Source organism: Pleurodeles waltl, chromosome 4_1, assembly GCF_031143425.1.
Source record: "Pleurodeles waltl isolate 20211129_DDA chromosome 4_1, aPleWal1.hap1.20221129, whole genome shotgun sequence".
NCBI lineage: Eukaryota > Metazoa > Chordata > Amphibia > Caudata > Salamandridae > Pleurodeles > Pleurodeles waltl.
In genome coordinates this window covers 656,946,659-656,968,933 of record NC_090442.1, presented here as the reverse complement: position 1 = coordinate 656,968,933, position 22,275 = coordinate 656,946,659, and the positions used below count along the sequence as shown (strand labels likewise).

Here is a 22,275-nt window from a genome sequence, read left to right as displayed (position 1 = left end):
ATGGAGGTGGAAAGCAGAAACCAGGAAGAGCAAGATAAAGAGGCAAGGAGTGTCTGCTCCTGGATTAAAGAGACACGAGGCGGACTCAGGGCTATCCAGCCGCGGTATCTGGCACACAGACAACTGACAGCTCTGTCCATGGCTTCTGAGCTTTGGGCATCAGCACTCATTCTTTTACAAAGTAGGCACTGGATCCCCAAACAGCCTGCCTGTCTGGCAACATATTGAAAAGCAGTTTTCTAGAAAGAGGAATCCTGGCAGGCATACAGTAACAGAGGTGGCTAAGCTATACTGTACCTACACAACCTTTTGGACACCACTGAGGGACTTCATTCTTGTCTCTTGCAATGTAAACGATTGAGAGGTCACTGTGCACGCTCGTGCCAAAGTTACTCAGGCATGCATTTGCAGAAGAATCAAACGTATGCGGATTTAAACCCAAAACGTGGGAAGGAAACAGACGAGGGAGAGCTCCAAACCATCTTGAGTCCACTCAAATTTGTAAAATGCAAAAATGCAGTTAAAAAAATAAATAACCACTGGATTATAAAGTCAGCAGGAAGCGAGCCCTGGGCCCGGTTGTTTTAGTAATGAAAGAAAACAAAATTAACATACAAAACTATGATTTAATGCACAATAAACAATAACGTTTCCTTCGTCACATTATTCCAGTCCCACAAAGATTGCTGCATTTTGTTCCATTTCAATGAAAGTTGAATGTGTTTCAAAGAATACCACAGATGCCCAGACAGTCAAACCTTTCACTGTGCGTGATCAACCCGAAGGATTCTAACCTTCTTTTGTCTGTGGCAAAAAGGACTCTTCTAGTGCCCGGGTAAACTTGAGTCTGAGTTGTGCTTTGAAATGTCTGTACCACTCAAGGAGCTTCTTCCTGCGTTCGATCTTATCATTCAAGCTCATAGTTTTCTCTTTTTCCAAAATGGCTGGAAGTTCAGCCCAGTTTTTAATGAAGATAAAAGGGGCCCCCATGGACTTCAGAAGTTGCAGTGGTGCACTGCGGGAGGAAGAAGAATTACCACATTGCCCTGGTGTCATTACGTCTTCCACAACTGGAACAGAGCCACAGGAACAGGCTTCGTAAATCCTATAGCATTCTGTGTTGATGCCAACTGGGCTAAGCGTAAGGTCGCTCTGTAACAATGCATCCTGATAGCTCCTTAACGATTCATTGGTTTCTTTGGGCTGCCATCTGTTGAAAAGATACGAACAATGAAATCAGTTTACAAAATATGGCAAAGTAATAGTATCTGCCGCAAACACAAAGCACTAGTGCGGAATGAACAAATGATGTACAATACTTCAACCAGAGTACTACTGGCCCGATACACAAAGGAACTTGCACGCACCTGTTCACCTTACACATGCAAATTGCCTTTTTTAGGAAGTAAAGCCTGGTTTGCCCGACGCAAAACTGTGTTTTACATTTGTACAAAGATTTTCTCCAACATACATCTTTAGGAATGGGAACATACTTGTTTGTGGCCATTCATAACTTCGACATGACAGTGGTGTAACACAAAATGACAGGGCCTCCCTACAGACAGGGGTCCCCGAGTCTCCCATATCCCAAAAATATTCATTGGGCTGAACTGGCCCCCTTCAAGGGTTGCCGCAGGGGTCTGCGTTATCCCCCTGATACATGGCCCAGTCCCATCCTGAAATGGTCAGACATACTCCTGTCAAGGGCATTTCAAGGTGGGAATGGGAGAGGAACAGTTTCAAAATTGGTGGCAGTTCTGATGAAGGGATTTCTTCATGGGGAAATGAAAATGTGACTTACCCAGTGTACATCTGTTCGTGGCATCAGTCGCTGGAGATTCACATGTTCTGCATAGCTCGCCATCTGGTGTTGGGTCGGAGTGTTACAAGTTGTTTTTCTTCGAAGAAGTTTTTCGAGTCACGGGACCGAGTGACTTCTCCTTCTGTCTCCATTGTGCATGGGCGTCGACTCCATCTTCGATTGTTTTCCCCGCAGAGGGTGAGGTAGGAGTTGTGTTGTAGTAATAGTGCCCATGCAATGGAGTGACTAAGTATGTACCTATTTAAGGCTAAAATAATATATATACAAATATACAAAGTTGAAGCTAACTTCCGAATTGCTACAGGCTCCCGGGGAGGTGGGTGGGCACATGTGAATCTCCAGCGACTGATGCCACGAACAGATGTACACTGGGTAAGTGACATTTTCAGTTCAATGGCATCTGTCGCTGTAGATACACATGTTCTGCATAGACTAGTAAGCAGTTATCTCCCAAAAAGCGGTGGTTCAGCCTGTAGGAATGGAAGTGGTTTGAAATAACGTTCTTAACACGGCTTGACCTACTGTGGCTTGCTGTGCGGATAGCACGTCTACACAGTAGTGCTTGGTGAACGTGTGTGGCGTAGACCATGTGGCTGCCTTACATATTTCTTGCATTGGGATGTTTCCTAGAAAAGCCATGGTAGCACCTTTTTTTCTGGTTGAGTGTGCCCTTGGTGTAATGGGCAGCTGTCGTTTTGCTTTAAGGTAGCAGATTTGGATGCATTTAACTATCCATCTGGCTATACCTTGTTTTGATATTGGGTTTCCTGCATGAGGTTTTTGGAATGCAATAAATAGTTGTTTAGTCTTTCTGATGTTTTTCGTTCTGTCAATGTAGTACATTAATGCTCTTTTGACATCTAATGTATGTAGTGCCCTCTCAGCTACGGAATCTGGCTGTGGAAAGAACACTGGTAGTTCCACTGTTTGATTTAGGTGGAACGGTGAAATAACCTTTGGTAAAAATTTAGGATTAGTCCTTAGGACGACTTTATTTTTGTGTAGCTGTATAAAAGGTTCTTGTATTGTAAACGCCTGAATTTCGCTTACTCTTCTTAGAGATGTAATGGCGATGAGAAATGCAACCTTCCAGGTGAGGAACTGTATTTCGCAAGAGTGCATGGGTTCAAAAGGTTGACCCATGAGTCTTGTTAAGACAACATTTAAGTTCCATGAAGGAACAGGTGGTGTTCTTGGTGGTATAATTCTTCTAAGCCCTTCCATGAATGCTTTAATGACTGGAATCCTATATAGGGAAGTTGAATAGGTAGTCTGCAGGTATGCAGATATTGCCGCAAGGTGTATTTTAATGGAAGAGAAGGCTAGGCTAGATTTCTGTAAGTGAAGCAAGTAACCCACTACATCCTTTGGAGTTGCGTGTATAGGTTGGATCTGATTATGATGGCAGTAGCAGACAAACCTCTTCCATTTACTTGCATAGCAGTGCCTAGTGGACGGCCTTCTGGCTTGCTTTATGACTTCCATACATTCTTGGGTAAGTTGTAAGTGTCCGAATTCTAGGATTTCAGGAGCCAGATTGCTAGATTCAGTGATGCTGGATCTGGATGTCTGATCTGTTGGTTGTGTTGTGTTAACAGATCCGGCCTGTTGGGCAATTTGATGTGGGGTACTACTGATAGGTCTAGCAGTGTTGTGTACCAGGGTTGCCTTGCCCAAGTTGGTGCTATTAAAATGAGTTTGAGTTTGTTTTGACTCAATTTGTTTACCAGATAAGGAAGGAGAGGGAGAGGAGGAAAAGCGTAGGCAAATATCCCTGACCAGTTCATCCATAGGGCATTGCCTTGGGACTGCCTGTGTGGGTATCTGGATGTGATGTTTTGGCATTTTGCGTTCTCTCTTGTTGCAAACAAGTCTATTTGAGGTGTTCCCCAGAGTCTGAAGTAAGTGTTTAGAACTTGGGGGTGAATTTCCCATTCGTGGACTTGTTGGTGATCTCGAGAGAGATTGTCTGCAAGTTGATTCTGGATCCCTGGAATAAACTGCGCTATTAGGCGAATGTGGTTGTGAATTGCCCACCGCCATATTTTCTGTGCTAGAAGACTCAACTGCGTTGAGTGTGTCCCCCCCTGTTTGTTTAGATAATACATAGTTGTCATGTTGTCTGTTTTGACAAGAATGTATTTGTGAGTTATAATTGGTTGGAAAGCCCGCAATGCGTGAAAAACTGCTAGCATTTCTAGGTGATTTATATGCAGTTTTGTTTGATGTACGTTCCATTGTCCTTGTATGCTGTGTTGATCGAGGTGTGCTCACCACCCTGTCATGGAGGCATCTGTTGTTATTACGTATTGTGGCACTGGGTCTTGGAATGGCCGCCCTTTGTTTAAATTTATACTGTTCCACCATAGAAGCGAGAGGTAAGTTTGGCGGTCTATCAACACCAGATCTAGAAGGTGACCCTGTGCTTGTGACCATTGTGATGCTAGGCACTGTTGTAAGGGCCTCATGTGTAGTCTTGCGTTCGGGACAATGGCTATGCATGAAGACATCATGCCTAGGAGTTGTAATATCATCTTTGCTTGTATTGTTTGTGTTGGATACATGCGTTGTATGATCTTATTGAAATTTTGAATTCTTTGTGGACTTGGAGTGGCTACTCCTTTTGTTGTGTCTATTATGGCTCCCAGGTATTGTTGTATTTTGCACGGCAAAATGTTGGATTTTGCAAAGTTGACGGTGAAACCTAGCTTGTAGAGGGTTTGTATGATTTGATTTGTGTGTTGTAAGCACTTTGTTAGTGAATTGGTTTTGATTAGCCAATCGTCTAGATACGGGAATACATGTATTTGCTGCCTTCTGATGTGTGCAGCCACTACTGCTAGACATTTTGTAAAGACTCTTGGTGCGGTTGCTAAACCAAAAGGCAATACTTTGAATTGGTAATGTATTCCTTTGAATACGAACCGTAGGTATTTTCTGTGAGATGGATGTATTGGTATATGGAAATACGCGTCTTTGAGGTCTAAGGTTGTCATGTAGTCCTGTAGTTTTAGCAATGGTAACACCTCTTGTAGCGTGACCATGTGAAAGTGGTCTGATTTGATGTAGGTGTTTAGTATTCTGAGGTCTAGGATTGGTCTCAGTGTTTTGTCCTTTTTGGGTATTAAGAAGTACAGTGAATAGACTCCTGTGTTTGTTTGTGTGTTTGGTACTAATTCGATTGCATTCTTTTGCAATAGTGCTTGAACTTCTATTTCCAGAAGGTCGGAATGTTGTTTTGAAAATTTTTGTGCTTTTGGTGGTATGTTTGGAGGGAATTGTAGGAATTCTATGCAATAACCATGTTGGATAATTGCTAAGACCCAAGTGTCTGTAATTATTTCCTCCCATGCTTTGTAATATTGACCTATTCTTCCCCCCACTGGTGTTGTGTGGAGGGGGTGAGTGACATCTGAGTCACTGCTTGGTTGTAGGGGTCTTGGGGCTTTGAAATTTTCCTCTATTCCTAGGGAATTGCCCTCCTCTGTATTGGCCCCGAAAGCCTCCCCTGTACTGTCCCTGGTAGCTGGACGGTGTTGCCTGCGAGGTGCTGGCTTGTGTGGCCTGACCCCAAAAACCCCCTCTAAAGGGTGTCTTGCGGAAGGTGCTGTAGGTTCCTCTGCTCTGCGGGGAGTAGAGTACGCTCATGGCTTTAGCAGTGTCAGTGTCTTTTTTAAGTTTTTCGATTGCCGTGTCCACTTCTGGTCCGAACAGTTGTTTTTCGTTGAATGGCATATTGAGCACTGCCTGCTGTATCTCTGGTTTGAACCCAGACGTTCTTAGCCATGCGTGCCTTCTAATGGTCACAGATGTATTAATTGTTCTTGCAGCTGTGTCTGCTGCGTCCATAGAAGATCGTATCTGGTTATTTGATATGTTCTTTCCTTCCTCAACCACCTGCTTTGCCCTTTTTTGAAGTTCCTTGGGTAGATGCTCGATGAGGTGTTGCATCTCATCCCAATGGGCTCTGTCATAGCGCGCAAGTAGTGCTTGAGAGTTAGCGATGCGCCACTGGTTTGCAGCTTGTACTGCGACCCTTTTCCCAGCTGCATCGAACTTGCGGCTCTCTTTATCTGGGGGTGGTGCGTCCCCAGATGTGTGGGAGTTGGCTCTTTTCCGAGCTGCTCCCACTACGACGGAATCTGGTGGCAGCTGTGTGGTGATGAAAACAGGGTCTGTAGGAGGTGCTTTATATTTCTTTTCCACCCTTGGCGTTATTGCCCTACTTTTGACCGGCTCCTTGAAGATTTCCTTTGCGTGCCGAAGCATACCTGGCAGCATAGGCAGGCTTTGGTAGGAGCTGTGGGTGGAGGAGAGGGTGTTGAATAAAAAGTCATCCTCGACTTGTTCTGAGTGGAGGTTTACGTTGTGGAATTGTGCTGCTCTAGCCACCACTTGAGAATATGCTGTGCTGTCTTCAGGTGGTGAGGGCTTTGTTGGATATGCCTCCGGACTGTTGTCCGACACTGGGGCGTCATATAAGTCCCAAGCGTCTTGATCTTGGTCACCTTGGCTCATGGTGGTGTGAGCCGGGGAATGTGACGGAGTTTGCGTCGGTGAGACGTTAATTACAGGTGGAGGAGAGGGTGGCGGAGTCACCTTTTTCACCATCTTTGTGTGTGGCGCCTGGTCTGTTTGAAACTCCAGTCTCCTTTTTCTCCTAATAGGGGGAAGGGTACTTATTTTTCCTGTTCCCTGCTGTATGAAAATACGTTTTTGCGTATGGTACACTTCGGTGGATTGCAGCTCTTCCTCAAACCTATGCTTTCGCATCTGAGAGGACAGTGATTGCTCCTCTGTATAAGAGCCTGGACCTGGGTCGGTTACGGGTTGTTTCGGCACCGGAACCCTGCCTGTATCTTTTTTCGGCTCCGAGGTGGCTTTTTTCTTTTTTAGAGTCGAAACCTCTCGGCGTCGATCTTCGTCGGTGCCGCTGTCTCGGCGTCGAGCCGTTTCTACACCGCTATCTCGGTGTCGTTGCTTCTCTCCAGCACTTTCTCGATCCCGAGAAGGCTGCGTGCCGGTGTCTCGACCGGAGTCGGACGATCTCAGCACTGTTTGGGCCTTGTTCGGTGCCGATGGTCGGTCACCGAACTTATGGGTGGAGCCATGGTCTGGTGGCAGTGGTGTCCCCTGGGCCTTGTCACTTTTCTTATGTGTTGTTTTCGACGTCTTACTCACGGTTCTTTGATCGTCGAATTCCTCGGAGTCCGATTCGTGGATCGAAAAGGTTTCTTCTTCCTCTTGTTCCTCGAACTCTCGGTGCGCTGTCGGCGTGGACGCCATCTGAAGTCTCCTGGCTCGACGGTCACGGAGTGTCTTTCGGGACCGGAACGCGCGACAGGCTTCGCAAGTCTCCTCACTGTGCTCAGGTGACAGGCACAGGTTACAGACCAAATGTTGGTCTGTATACGGGTATTTGTTGTGGCATTTGGGACAAAAACGGAACGGGGTCCGTTCCATCGGCGGTGTTGGACACACGGTCGGGCCGACCAGGCCCCGACGGGGGATCGAAAAGTACCCCGAAGGGCACCGGAGCGCGTCGATCTTCGATGCGGTGTTGAATCTAACTACGCCGATCCCGAACGCAACAATACCGACGAAAATCTTCCGAAATCTACTAACTTTCCGTTCCGAAACTCGGAGCGACAGGAACACGTCCGAACCCGATGGCGGAAAGAAAACAATCGAAGATGGAGTCGACGCCCATGCGCAATGGAGACAGAAGGAGGAGTCACTCGGTCCCGTGACTCGAAAGACTTCTTCGAAGAAAAACAACTTGTAACACTCCGACCCAACACCAGATGGCGAGCTATGCAGAACATGTGTATCTACAGCGACAGATGCCATCGAACATATGTTTTCCTGCAGGGAAAACAAAGAAAGTTTTAAAGTGTAGGGCAATCGAAATGCAAAACATTTTCTCATAGGTCAATGTCTTCCCATAGTCGAAAATGGTAGTTCACACAGGTATTATACAAATACTAATGGAAACCTGCCACTGCTCCAAGTTCCCTGGCCCCCACGAAACCTTTGTGAATTTCCAAACAGAGGGGCATTTACTCTAAATTCCGAAGCAAACCTATGTGAGTACTTTTCGGATTGTTTTGTCAATGAGACCCTGTGCTGAATTCAAACGTATGCATATTTTATTTTTTATGAAGCTCAGTTTCATTAGAACTCTATTCACAGACGCACGCACTGGATGGTACCATTGCAAATTAGATTAACCTTTATTTCCTGTAACGGCATGTCAGAACTCAGGTAAAGAATCTAAATATTACATTCCATCTTTTTAGAAGATCTAAATTCAGACTGATTTAAAAGTTTTACACTATAGCCTTGCTAGATGCCTATCCTCAGGTCTACATACTTCCAAAGTGAGCTATGGATACATGGCCCCTATTGTTCTATCATTGTCTACCCTACAATTTCAATGATCCATTATCTTTCTACCAGACGTTAAGAACAACATGACCTTTCAACAGTACATGCATCCGTTATGGTACATACATGGTAAGCACAAAAAGGGTATTTTCATATATACCAGACTTGTGTCGATCAGAAGTGTTAAAAAAATAACAAATTCAACAATTCAATTCCTTGAATAAATACTGTGCTTCACATCCATTGCTATAGAGAATAAAAGATGTGCCCATGAGAAATGGTTAAGATCATCTTAAAGTTTGGTAGCACACATTTTGTTACATCACACGTCTAGAATGTTTATTCTATGTTCAACACTAGTTGAAAATCCATATTTCACGAGGTGACGTCTGGCTCCTAATACAGGTTCATGAATCACAGATGTTCAACCAAAGTAATGCAAGAAACAGCACACAAAATATAGAACTACAAAACCTAAACATGTAATATGATGTCAGTGTAGACTCCTGACTCATAAATGACATTAATAAGATCGAATACATGGATATTGGTAATATGCGCTACCAATAACAACCTACAGGAAAACTTCTATCTCAGACAGCATAGCCTTACAGCATAGGTGAAATGAAAGGCAGGTTCAAATACACTGAAACCAGCCATTAAACACGATACAAGTACTAAGGGCCATCCCCCTGATCAGGCCACTCTACTACTGCAACACTTCTTCCTTTGCTAACAGTTGTGTTTCAAGTATAGACGCGTATGAGTAAGCAGAGCCGGGCAAGAACATACATCAGAACATGTTGAAATGTGGACTGATCAAGACAGGCTTAAGTCATCATTGTTTTACAGCTTTACTTAGGGAACAAAACGATGGCCCAAACGCAGAAATATGCTGCTTGCTTTTGGCACATAGTACTCGTGCTCTTGGTAGACAGATGCTGCCTGTAAGAATTCAGATCCAGTGTAAGATAGTACTGAAGACCACACCAGGCTTTGGGTGGCCTCAGTCTTGCCTATGTGTATAACCAGTTAATCCTCCACTCAGTCATCCCATTATCCCTGCAGAACAATGTAAAAGATGGGCATTCTATCGACCTTGGGTAGTTCTTAAATAAGGGCAATGTTTATGTGAGAAGACAGAGAATGACTCTTTTTTTAAGTTTTCTGGCAATAAACACTTAAGCTAATAAGATTTTGGGGAACAGTAGTTTGTTTAAGTATAACCGGGGTCACTGGAATTACGTGATTGTGCAGTTGGGGCGTTTTTTGTACAATTATAGATTGTGTATTTGCCACATAAATCATAATTTTCTGCATAATCGGCAGATTTTACCAATAAAATTGTTTTTAGCTCAAACGGTTCAAAAGCTTTTTTAATGTAATTTTTATTGGCTTTTCAACAGTTACAGTCATCACACCACATCCGTGATAGTGGCACACATTGACCAGCAACAGTATATGTTTGTCATCACACTTCATATCTCAATTGCAAGAATAATTTCTACCATCCTGTGTAATGCAACACGTAGCCGCTAAAGATAATAACTGTCCACCAATAGTTTGTAAACGAAAAATGAAAAATAAAATAAATAAAATAAAAAAATACTGAAATCAGGGTGTGTGTGCCCAGAACAACTCCCCCACCCACCCGTTTCCACCCCGCCAGCTTCCGTGTATTGTTGAATTATTAGGCAGCAAGAAGAGCCTCAATAAGGTGTCACATTTGGAACATTGTGTGTCTCAACCTGTGGTGTTTGTGGACAGTATTCCTAGTTTTCTGCTAGGACTGTTCCAGTCAGGGCTACTTCTCACTGAACATATAGATCCTATGCTCAAGAGTGCGTAGTATCCTCCAATACAGCTGTTAACATCTGCTTCATCCTCCCCCCGCCATGCAGGCAGGTCATCCACCACCCTGTTGTCTCATCTAGTCAGTTGCATGTGTGTTTCCTCTACACCCCAATCTATCAAGTCATCCCTTCAAGCCTGAATCATCGGGGTCTAGGGCTCAGCCACTGGATTGCTATCAAACGGTTCGAAAGTTGCTAAAAATGCACATCTTGCCATGCAGTAGAAGGCCCTTTGCAAAGGTTGACTGGTTACTCTTCTGTTAATGATTGCTATATTTGGGTATTAAACTGGTGCTAATGAGGTGCAACCATTGCCCACGCAGTGTGAACAAATGTAAAAATAATGAAATAATGCTACCACAAATTGTGATCATTATACCACATAATTCGCCATTTCTTACTACACAATCTACTCAACAATCGCCCATAATTTGGCCGTCCCCTGCCGCATAATTCCAGTGGCCTTCGATATATTATATTCACAGATCATGCACCAACGTCAAGCAAAAAAGTGACTGAATACTACCTGAAAATAAATCCCACACCTGATCTCAAGGAGATGCTTGAGGGGAAATACATGTCTGTTAGACAGTTTAAAGTTACCTTTAATTTCCACAGCTGGTAAATATGTTAAGGAAAATACACTTACCTTTTCGAGTTTCTCTTCCATATCCTAATTTTGGAACATTTATTTGCCATTTTCCTAACTTCAAAATACCACTAAGGCTTCCTATGAGGAACATGTGTACATATAACACATATGGGGTGTTCAAACCAAATACAAATCGATTCACATTATTTAAGATGACTAGCTACAGATATCATCAAAACAAGTGTGTATGGTGGACAGCAAAGTGAAAGCTGATAGAATTAAGAGGTAATCCTCTCGAAGAGGCTGAGATCACCTGTTTTTCAATAGTTTCATACCATTGGGATTTCAAGTTTTAGGGATTTATTACAAGTCCCTTTTCACCACAGCTACATGTAAAGGGGCAGGAAGGGTCAAGTAAGATAGACCTTATTTCACAGTTTTGAGTTGCAATGAGGTGTTTAAGTATTTTTAACCATGCAATACTGCTGAAATGAATGTAACTGTATTAAGCACATGCACCGTGTTGTCTACAGCACTACAAAGACTGACTTTTCTGTAGGCAGAACATGCTATTTTTTTTAAACCATAACAAAAATTGAATTCTTTATGGCCTGCCCCACACATAAAAGCATTTAAACCTTCATCATTGTAAGGGTTCATAAAGGCTGACTGCTTTGAAATACAAAATTAACATTGCTTCATTACATACATTTATTTTGATTTCAATCGTAGAAAAGGAATTCTAAAATTTCTATATAGATGGAAGTTATCGCAAATGATTTGTTTTATCTTTATTTAAAAAAAACATGAATAATGAATAAGACGAAATGTAGACTTACTCTTCTCGGACTGCAATCCAACAAAGTTTATCGAGTCCATCTTTTTTCAAAACTTCCATTAGGACCTCCCTGGAGGAATTCTTATAAATAGTTCCTAGAAAATTGCAGAGGAAAGGTCTGGATGCGCGCAGCATTGACCAATTAGGCTCCACAACTGGAAACTTCCTGTATCTGTAACAGCAAATTCACACCCAATTTTAGACACCCGAGTATGGAAAAGTAAACTGTGGCAATTATAGGTCTGTGTTAAAATGCAACACATCGCTCATTACAGTTCACGTGGGATACAATGAGTTTCACAGCACCCTAAGTCTCCAGGTTTACCTGCTCATGCGTTGCCCTGCATTTTAGAGAGAGATAATTTGCAATTGTTGCTATTTCAATCTTTTCATGAAGTACCACTGGAACCTTTTCAATGTATCCTGGAGCAGTTGGGTTCTGTACTTTTTCACTGGCGTCTCATGGCTTTAGATACAAGTGCACTCTAATTGGATCACCAAGCTGCTTCGTTGGTACTCTTGCCTTGACAATAGTTGGCAGATCATGGAATACATACAGGATGCCATAGCAACCATGCAAAAATAAGAGTTGCACTTGTTTTAAAATAATTCCCTGTACTCTCCTTGGAAGGTAATCCTAAGGGCTACCAAGGTGTTTTGGAGCCCTGGGTAGAAAAGAGTTCTCATCAGTTTTGACCGTGTGGGCCTCACTGTCAAACCACCACCATCCTTTCACAATGCTAGGCCATGCAAAAATCACAAAGCGTGTGCAGCCTCCTGATTCTTTCATAGGTGTTGCTTAGGGAATACTGGTAAGGATAGAACTGGAGATGCTGCAATCTCATTTGCAATATTCCTGCCTGACTCGCCTATTAGCAGCTGGAAGTGGTGGTGGAACATTGTCAGCGGGATACCAGTATTTCCCTGAAATAAAGTTGAAATAGAGGCCTTTGCTCAAGGAGTGGCCACTGCTTTCAGATGTCATGTTCTGCGGTCAATCAGGCGCATATCAGAGATGAAGGCCTCTTATGTCTTCTACTCATGAAAGAGAACTCCTGTTAAGACTCTTTCTCTTGCTTTACCTTAGCATACACTTTTGTACTCTGTCTGAAGACCTTTTGTCTTTGTCTTCTCGGTTCCCAGAGGCTTAGGACTAGGGGTGTAAGAGGCACTACAGCAGGGACCTTCACCTGCCCCTGGTGTATAGTACAAGAAAGGTGCAAGAACAGTGTCCTCACTGTCAGACAATGAGTGTCAATAATGAATGCACAGTGTCGCTGAAGACAGGATGACAAGCTTTCCTCAAAACAACATTTTTCCACCCTATGTGTCCAAAATCGGTTCCAGTGATGAGGCATTTATGAAGGTGATCATGGATGATTTTTCTCAGTTAACAGAGATGAGTGGCTGAAGGAGTAGCAGAGGACATAGTAGTGGAGTTCCCCTGGGATCTTTTGAAGGTGTAGTAATATATTTTTTTTTATGAATTGCAACCATGCACTATGAGAAGACAAACAGGTCTGGTTTCAGGCCGAATAGAGGGACTTTGTACTGGTAAGTTCTAGTTCCCCGCTGGCGCATCAAAAAACTCTGGTGCACTGTTCAATTTGAAATGTGGAATTCACTCTGAGAACTACCATACAAAGCTAATCTTCTTGCAATTGTCCATTGTATTTAAAAATTCACTAATCAAACATTCTAAGCTTTTTTGAAGAAGTTGTTCACAAATCTTAAATCTAGACAACATCTTACCCCTTTAGTTGTATTTATTTTTTCCATAAAAGGAAACGGACCTTATCTTCACTGTTTCTTAGGCACTCTGCCCACCCCGCACGTGTTGCCATCATGGCGACCTCTTCTGGCATTTAAGACAGACGAGCTGCATGGTACTGGCTTGGTATGGTATTGGCTTGGTATGGCATTGTAATGAACGTCAGTCTTCACCTCTGTTCAACAGCCACGCATCAGATGTTATGTCCTTTCAAACTAAGAGGCACCAGGATATCATAACCGCCACATAAGCGCTGACTGGCGAGAAGGTCAGAGAAATAATTGGGATTTTGTTGACACAGGTCTGTTTCAACATTAATAATAATTTCAAAATACTACTTGTAATCCGATGTCCCCGAAGACAAAGATTCTCTCTTCTCCAGGTACGTGGACTTTGAGGCATCTGACTTTACTTTTGACCTTATGATTCTGTTGTGTGCTTGGACACCAAACAAAGCATTAAAGTGCAGGTCAAAGACGTTCTGCTGCGCCTCAAAGTCCTGTTAAATGTAGCCACAAACCCATAGCAATAAGAGGCAATGAGCCCATCTCTAGCAGCCAGACTCACCAAGGTTGTTCTACCATCAAAAATCACTCGTCCTTTTGTTGTATATCCAAGGTTCGTGTTTCTTTTCCTGAGGCAAACACGGCAATAAGAGTCTAAATATGAAGATTCTTTAAAGAGATACGTCGTGGCTCCCGCTCAGGAATGCTGTTTAACTTAAGCACACAGTGCTAACGCTACTGGTGCACATGTTCTTATCAAATATTTTCATTTATTCATAAAGTTTATTTCGGAAAAATTAATTCCATAAAACATGATTGTCCATAAACTATACACATATTTCATTTTTGATTATAAATCTATATTTACAATACTCCATTAAAACAGCTAAAATGACAGTACAACTTTTTTTTATATAAAACTATTGTACATTCAACTGGTGACTAGACGCAAAAGTAATTCTCTTTAGGATACAGTAATACCATGTATACGGGACTTCTCATTTCCATCTGCTATACCGTCTACTAATACAATATAAATACCTCTAACATAGGATGGCACACTTGCATCCTTCATGAATAATCTCCGAAGGGCAGTCAAATGTCTTAGAAAGTCATACTCTTAAAGTGCAGGGCGTCTCTGGTAAGAGCATTATGCTATAGCCTAAAATCTTAAGCCCTTCCCTTTTCTGATCAGCTACACTGCAAAGAGATGGTTACTTACAGTAAAACCGTATGAGTAGATGTATCAACCTTCAATAACGTTGAGACCTCTATGTGCCTCCGAATACCAAAGGATTTCCCCAGTGGGTGTATCCATTCCTGTCCGGGCTTTTTGTGAGCTGGGCAGAAGAATAGCACACGAGGTATGTTTTCAATGGCCAGCAGGGGGCAAAAGATTCAGTCATGCATGGGAGCATCATTTCCCCTAGCTTTCCAATATGTTATAAATGCTCCAATTTGAAGTGTGCAATAACAGAATTTTAGATATAGAGTTTTTGCTAATTGCTGCTCTGGAATGTCTAACAATGATTAAAAAAGGGGCATCTTTGAATAGCAGAAATTGATTTGTAAGTTTGCCAAGGGAAGGGTTACAATGGAGGTTGGCCTGGGTACACTCCCAGTAACAGATTTTTAACTGAGTTTTTTAGGACGCCATCAACAGCTCGGGATCTGTCCCATAGAAATCAAGGCCAATCTTGTCAAACCAAGACTGGATGTATTTGAACCACGGGAAGGTATAGTAGATATCAAGGGTTAAGAGTTACTTTAGTGCACTCCAATTTGGCCTGAGCTATTCCGTGGTCCAAATCCTCACCCAGTATAATCGGAGCCTTAATTTAGCAAGTTCCTCCACTCTTTTTAGGGAAACATCAGGGAAAATAGATGTTAATGGGGTGCTCTTAGGGAGATGGAGGAGTGAGCGTACAAACTTATTTTTGATTAGAGTGAGTGGCTCTACATTCAAATAGACCCAAATTCCAGCCCCATAAAGGGCAGCAGATTGGGCCTTTAGTTTAAATAATTCAAGGGCTGGAAGTAATGCTCTGGAGGATGTTCCCTGAAATTTCTTATAAATCGCCGAGGCTTGATACTGAGCCTCCACCTTTCTCTTCTGTATATGGGGAGACCATAAAAGCCTGCCATCAAGCATTATACCCAGATACTCGATGTTAAAGACGCGGTCCAAACTTTTGTTACCCAGGGACAAAGTTTGCTTAAATGATTTATGAGATCTAACTGCCATCAACTTCTATTTAAAAAAATAATCTCCAGGCCCTTGGTAACACAAAAGGTACTAAATTTTACCAGAGTTTGCTGCAATCCCTTGGGGGTCCGTGAGATCAGGAGGGCGTCATCAGCAAATAATAGAGCGGTCACACTATGCCCACCCAGTTTTGGTGTACCTGTATTACCCTGCGAAAGAGTCTCCACTATATCATTAACATATAGGCAGACTAGAGTGGGGGTAATACGCATCCCTGCCTTACCCCACTACATATTGGGATTTTATCAGTTAGTTGCCCTGGGGACCCCATCGAACTTGGGCATAGTTGTTATGGGGGAGGCTTATGAGTTGAGGAAGAATGGATTCCAGAACCCTTAAATCTTTTAAGGATTACCAAAGCAATCCTCTAGGAACCATATTGAAGGCTGCCTTGAGGTCCACAAAGGCAATATAGCTGTGACCCGCTCTAAGTTTGGTATATTCCCAAATAATGATTAGCTGCCTTAAGACTTGGTCAATAATACTGACTTTGGGCCTAAACTCTGCTTGATATGGAGTCATAATACTTATTTCCTCAATCCAGCTGTCTTACATGAACTTTCTGGACAGAATCTAGAAGGTTTATTACCAGGCCTGGGTGTAGTTCGCAGAATTGAAAAAAAAAAAATCTTTGAAATTCCGCAGAGGCAGAGTTCCATGACCTGCGGAGTCCTGAATGTGCCCAATCTCTGAAGCGCTAAGCGGTCTCGGGCCTGGTCAGCCAGGCCAGACCCTGCTTAGCACTTCCGAGATCGGGCACATTGAGGAGAGGGCCTTGGCAGTGAAAGCTGCCATTTCAGGCCTCTTGTGCATCGGTCTGTCCCGTGTGCATGGGACAGGCCGGTGCACAAGAGGCCTGAAATGGCAGCTTTCTTTCACTGCCAAGGCCCTGGAATGAATTAAGGCCAGGGCCGTAGGCAGCGAAAGCAGCCAGGCCTGTTGTGCACCAGCCTGCCCCGTGTGCAGTGCACACAGAAAAGGCCAGTGCACAAGAGGCCTGAAACGGCAGCTTTCACTGCCTACGGCCCTGGCCTGAATTGAGGCTAGGGACGTAGGCAGCAAAAGCTGCCATTTCTGTCCTTGTATGTGAACAAGTGTGCACAAAAAAGGATAAAAAGAGACAAGGCCTTACTTGGGTCTTCCATGGGGGTCCTCCTCTCCTCGTCATCCAATGGTCATGAGTCTCTCTCTGGCAATGACTGCCTCCCTCTGTGCCCAGGTGCACGCTGCAGCCCAGTTATGTCTGCGCTTGCTCTTTGTAGCTCATACTGGGCTGCAACGCACACCGGGTGAGCTCTGCTCCGCTGGCAAAGCTAGTGGAGTTTTTGGACTACTCTGCGCTTTAAGTGGAGTGTGGAGTTCCAAAAACTCATGTAGCTCTGCCAGTGGGGTAGAGTTCCCCACGCACTTCTATTAATTAGCAGGTCTCCCACTATTTTTAAAAATGGGAATAATTTCCACCCCTTTGTATGTACTGGGGATTAGAGCTCCTGTGGCAATAGCATTTGTCAGGCAATTAACATAGGGCACCCATACAGAGTTATCAGGGTGCAGTAAATCTCCTGGGATTTTATCTGGTCCAGGGGCCTTATCTGGCTTCATAGCAGCAATTGCTTCCCTAATGTCTTCAAGTGAAAAATGGAGGGCAGCAGAACATTGATCTCAAGGGAGCAGGAAGGCACTGCTAACTCTAGGGAGACCTGTTCATATAATTTGGTGAAAGAATCTAACCAGGCCCCTGGATTGAGATAGCAATCAAACTGTGGGCTTGAGGACCTGCTCCCATGGGCAAAGGTTTTCCAGAACAGACAATTATCCACCTTCTTTGCAGTTAGTACTATATCGTCCAACAGGCATCCTCCCATGCTTGCTGTGCTGATTATGTCCTATTTTTGTATGCACCTCCTAATGTGCGCACCTCTTGCATGCTTTTACGTTTAAGTGCATCAACTATGTTTATTTTTTTTTTAGCTTTGCGACAGTCTTTCAAGTACCATAAATTATTTTCCTACTGTGGGTCTTGACCACAGATTTCGTTGTTGAGGGTATGGTCAAGATCAATTTCAAGAATTCTACCAAATCAGTATGTTTATCTATTATAGAGTTTGCATTATTAACTTTTTCACAAAATAATTATATAGCTCTGTTCCAATCTCAAGGTTCCCCAAGACTAAGGACCCATATATTGGACCTACGATAGTTCCCTACTACTGGAATGACAGTTGGAGGCAATGGGAGAAAGGAGACGGCAGTCCAGCCCATTGCAATTTTGGCATGGAGAGGATAGTGATCTCTCTCCTCCCTATGAAAGATCTTAAAGTCTACCTGCATATGCCACCTTGAGACTTTATCCCCTTCGCTGCCAGGCCTTTTCCCCGTCAGGTGCCAGGCCTTTTTTTGGCTTTTTGGGGCAGTTCGCGCTTAGGCCCTCATAACTTTTTTCCACATTAGCTACCCACGCCAAATTTGCGTCCCTTTTTCCCAAACATCCTAGGGATTCTAGAGGTACCCAGAGTTTGTGGGTTCCCCTGAAGGACACTAAGAGATTAGCTGAAATACAGCGCAAATTTTGTTTTTTTCACAAAAAAGTGAAAAAAAGGGCTGCAGAAGAAGGCTTGTGGTTTGTTCCCTGAAAATAGCATCAACAAAGGATTTGCGGTGCTAAAATCACCATCTTCCCAGCTTTCTGGAACAGGCAGACTTGAATCAGAAAACCCAATTTTGGCATCATTTTACTGGGACATACCCCATTTTTACTATTTTTGTGTTTTCAGCCTCCTTCCAGTTAGTGACAGAATTGGGTATGAAACCAATGCTGGATCCCGGAAAGCTAGACATTTCTGAAAAGTAGACAAAATTTTGAATTCAGTAAGGGGTAATTTGTGTAGATCCTACAAGGGTTTCCTACAGAAAATAACAGCTGAATTGAAAAAATATTGAAATTGAGGTGAAAACAAACCAGCCATTTTTCTCCACGTTTTACTCTGCAACTTTTTCCTGCGATGTCAAGTTTTTTAAAGCAATATACCGTTACATCTGCTAGACTCTTCTGGTTGCGTGATATATAGGGCTTGTAGGTTCATCAAGAACCCTAGGTACCCAGAGCCAAAAAATGAGCTGCACCTTGCAATGGGTATTCATTCTATACCGGGTATACAGCAATTCATTTGCTGAAATATGAAGAGTGAAAAATAGGTATCAAGAAAACCTTTGTATTTCCAAAATGGGCACAAGATAAGGTGTTGAGAAGCAGTGGTTATTTGCACATCTCTGAATTCCGGGGTGCCCATATTAGCATGTGAATTACAGGGCATTTCTCAAATAGAAATCTTTTTTACACACTGTCTTACATTTGGAAGGTAAAAATGTAGAGAAAGACAAGGGGCAATAACACTTGTTTTGCTATTCTGTGTTCCCCCCAAGTCTCCCGATAAAAATGGTACCTCACTTGCGTGGGTAGGCCTAATGCTCGCAACAGGAAATGCAACATGGACACATCACATTTTTACATTGAAATCGGACGTGTTTTTTGTAAAGTGCCTAGCTGTAGATTTTGGCCTCTAGCTCAGCCGGCACCTAGGGAAACCTAGCAAACCTGCGCATTATTAAAAACTAGACACCTAGGGGAATCCAAGATGGGGTGACTTGTGGGGCTCTTACCAGGTTCTGTTACCTAGGATCCTTTGAAAACCTCAAAATTTAGCCAAAGAAAACACTTTTTCCTCTCATTTCAGTAACAGAAAGTTCAGGAATCTGAGAGGAGCCACAAATTTCCTTCCACCCCGCATTCCCCAAGTCTCCCAATAGAAATGGTACCTCACTTCTGTGGGTAGGCCTAGCACCCTCAACAGGAAATGCCCCAAAACACTATCCGGACACATAAAAATGATCAAATACAAAACTACCTGTTTTTTGCGGGGGTTGGGGTGGGAGAGGAGGGGCACCTGCGTTTTTGGTCCTGGGCTCAGCAGCCATCTAGGGAAACCTACGAAACCCAGACATTTCTGAAAACTAGACACCCGAGGGAGTCCTGTGACGTGTGACTTGCGTGGATCCCCCAATGTTTTCTTACCCAGAATCCTCAGCAAACCTCAAATTTAGCTTTAAAAAAATCATATAGTCCCCACATTTCTCTGTGTGATCACCGCACTGGGACAAATTTCCTACCACCCAACGTTCCCCTCAGCCTCCCGGTAAAAATGATACCTCACTTGTGTAGGTGGGCCAAGTGCCTGTGACAGGGAATAGCCAAAAACATGTCAAAAGTGAGCGGGAAGCAAAGTGGGTCCAAAAGGGGAGTTTGAAAAAAAACATTTTTAGGAAGACAAATGCAGCAGAATTTTTATCTGTATAGATGAGACAATGTTGGGTGGTAGGAAGTTTGTGGATTCCTGCAGATTCCGGAAGGTTCCATCACAAAAATGTGGGGAAAATGTGTGATTTCCAGCAAAGTTTGAGGTTTGCAAGGCACTGAGGGTAAGAATATGGTGCAGGTCCATGTGAAGCACACCACTCTGGAATCAACCAGGTGTTTAGTTTTCAGATGTGTCTAGGTCATGTGGATTTTTCTACAAGGCAGTGTCCAAAAGTCCAAAAAGTGCAGCCCTCACCATTCCAAGTGGGACGATTTTGAAAGTTACCAAGCTCATATTGCCCAAATGTAAAACCAAAACCCAAAATAATCAAATGTCTTCTTGTTTGCCGTGGGATGAGATGTTTTAATGTGAGGGGGAGAGCTGAGAAACTATTGCCCCCTTCAGTTGGGGTGGGGGCATAACCAGGACCATACTGGTTGGTAGCCACCACCCCACTTTTTTTTTTTTAATTCCCTGGCATCTAGTAGGCTTTCTGACCCCCCACCGGAGTGTGGATCGGGGGTAGTTGCCCAATCTGCCCACTGGTGGGCATAACAACTTTGGCCCCATTTATTTGGGGTGAGGGTATGGCCATACCCCACCCTCTTATTTAGAAGAAGAAAAAAAATCTTCCCTGGTCTCTGGTGGGCCTTCCAAAAATAGCTCGATCTTCCCCAAGGGGGGCAGATATAGCCAACAGTAATGTGCCCCCATGGGGAGCGACCCTTGCCCAAGGGGCTGCCCCCCCCCCCCAAACAAAACACATACATACACACACCCCAATCCCTGGTGTCTAGTGGTTTCTGCCCCCCTGGGGGCAGACTGGCCTAACAAAAATAGGCAGATCTGCCGCCATGGGGGGCAGAAATGGCCTAAATATAATTTGCCCCCCACCCTAGGGGAGCAAACAAAGTAAAAAAAATATATATATAATATATATATATATATAGCTATCCCTGGTGTCTAGAGGCTTCTGCCCCCCTGGGGGTAGAAAAGGCTTAAAAAAAAATTGCCCCCCCCGGGGTGCGGCCCTTACCCAAGGCGCTGCTCCCCTTATGCGCAAGTATGACAAAATGGGTTTGTGCCCAGAGAAGCATTTCTCTTCCAGGATCGCGCTGAAGCATGCTTCCAGCGTGACCTCTGATGACGTCAGCGCACCATCTACAAATGTCACTTCCATCCCCGACTGGGGGACCGATGGGGGGAGCGTGGCCGGGTGCAGGACGAGCTGGTCTTGTCCCAGGCAGACGGCAATTGTGTGCCTGGAGGAGACCAGCTTGTTCCAGGCATGGAAGGGGTTAATCAGAATATAGTCCAATCTGGAGGGTGACAGACCTTTTCTGAAAGTAGGAGCTCCCTGCCTGTCAGATACAGATCTACCATTACAAGCTCTCAGCCTACTGGATAACATAAGGCAGAGAACCTGCATAGCCGATACCGAGCTTTGGACAAAACATTTGGAGATGAGAGAGGGTATGCCCCAGCACTCATCCTCCTCCAGGAGGATAATATGATAGATATATATGGGTTCAAATTTTATATTAAAATATCCCCGTATGATTATCAAATCTTTAGGACTAATTGTACTTAGAGCGTTGCAAGACTGTAAAGGTTGGTGATTATGTACTCCTGCTTCTGGGTCTACAGTAGATATAATACAAATACGTTCAAGACCCTTCTGGAGAGCAAATCTTTAGGCCCAGGATAGCTAATGAATCAAGTTCTAGAGTCACAATACGCAAATTTAGATCTATTCTTGCCCAAATCAAAAGCCCCAGATGGTCTACCGCGAACGGACAGTTGAGCATTTATATAGTACGTAGCACAACCCAATTAATAAAAAAGGTTCAATGCCACTTGGAACAAACAAACATCAAATTGATCAATATATTCCATCCAGTCTGGTGCTTACAGGTAAGGATTGAGGCCTATGATGTTCTAAGAAAGATGGTGTATGCAGCAGCGACAATAACTTTTTGGCCGCTATGGCAATAGTCTACTATCAAGGCCTCCTGGGTTTGGGGTATAGTTGGTAATGAGTACGTAACAGGTAAATGGGGGCATGACCCTTCGGTTTCAGTTGAAGACGATGGGGCTGTTACAAAGGGGTCCAAATGCACCTGATTGTTCGTCTGGCCTTGAAGATAGATCAACACCTCCAGATTATGTATTTACCAAGGAGGGTATGTGTGGAAAATAGCTGCCGTCTCCTTTAACACTGATTGAGTCTGCATCCGGTGGGGAAGACGGGATTGCCTCACCTCCTTTGGATGCCGCTTTTGATGTGAATTCAACCTTGGCGGATGCATTGTGCAGCCACTGCCAGTCTTGGGTGTCCAGGGATGTTAGTGGCCCAAAGGGATTAGTAGTTGGCATGTCGAAAATT

General features: G+C 43.7%; 1 protein-coding gene across 1 annotated transcript in view; it reads right to left on the bottom strand.

The window, feature by feature from the left end:
• Window positions 1-606: 606 nt before the first annotated feature.
• Window positions 607-22,275, bottom strand: part of RXYLT1 (ribitol xylosyltransferase 1) — a 51,398-nt gene continuing 29,729 nt past the window's right edge. Inside the window, exons 5-6 of the mRNA XM_069229119.1 lie at window positions 11,494-11,664; window positions 607-1,210 (exon numbers count right to left, since the gene is read on the bottom strand). Coding sequence (XP_069085220.1) covers window positions 790-1,210; window positions 11,494-11,664 — 592 coding nt within the window. The 3' untranslated portion in view covers window positions 607-789. The remainder of the gene's footprint in view (window positions 1,211-11,493; window positions 11,665-22,275) is intronic.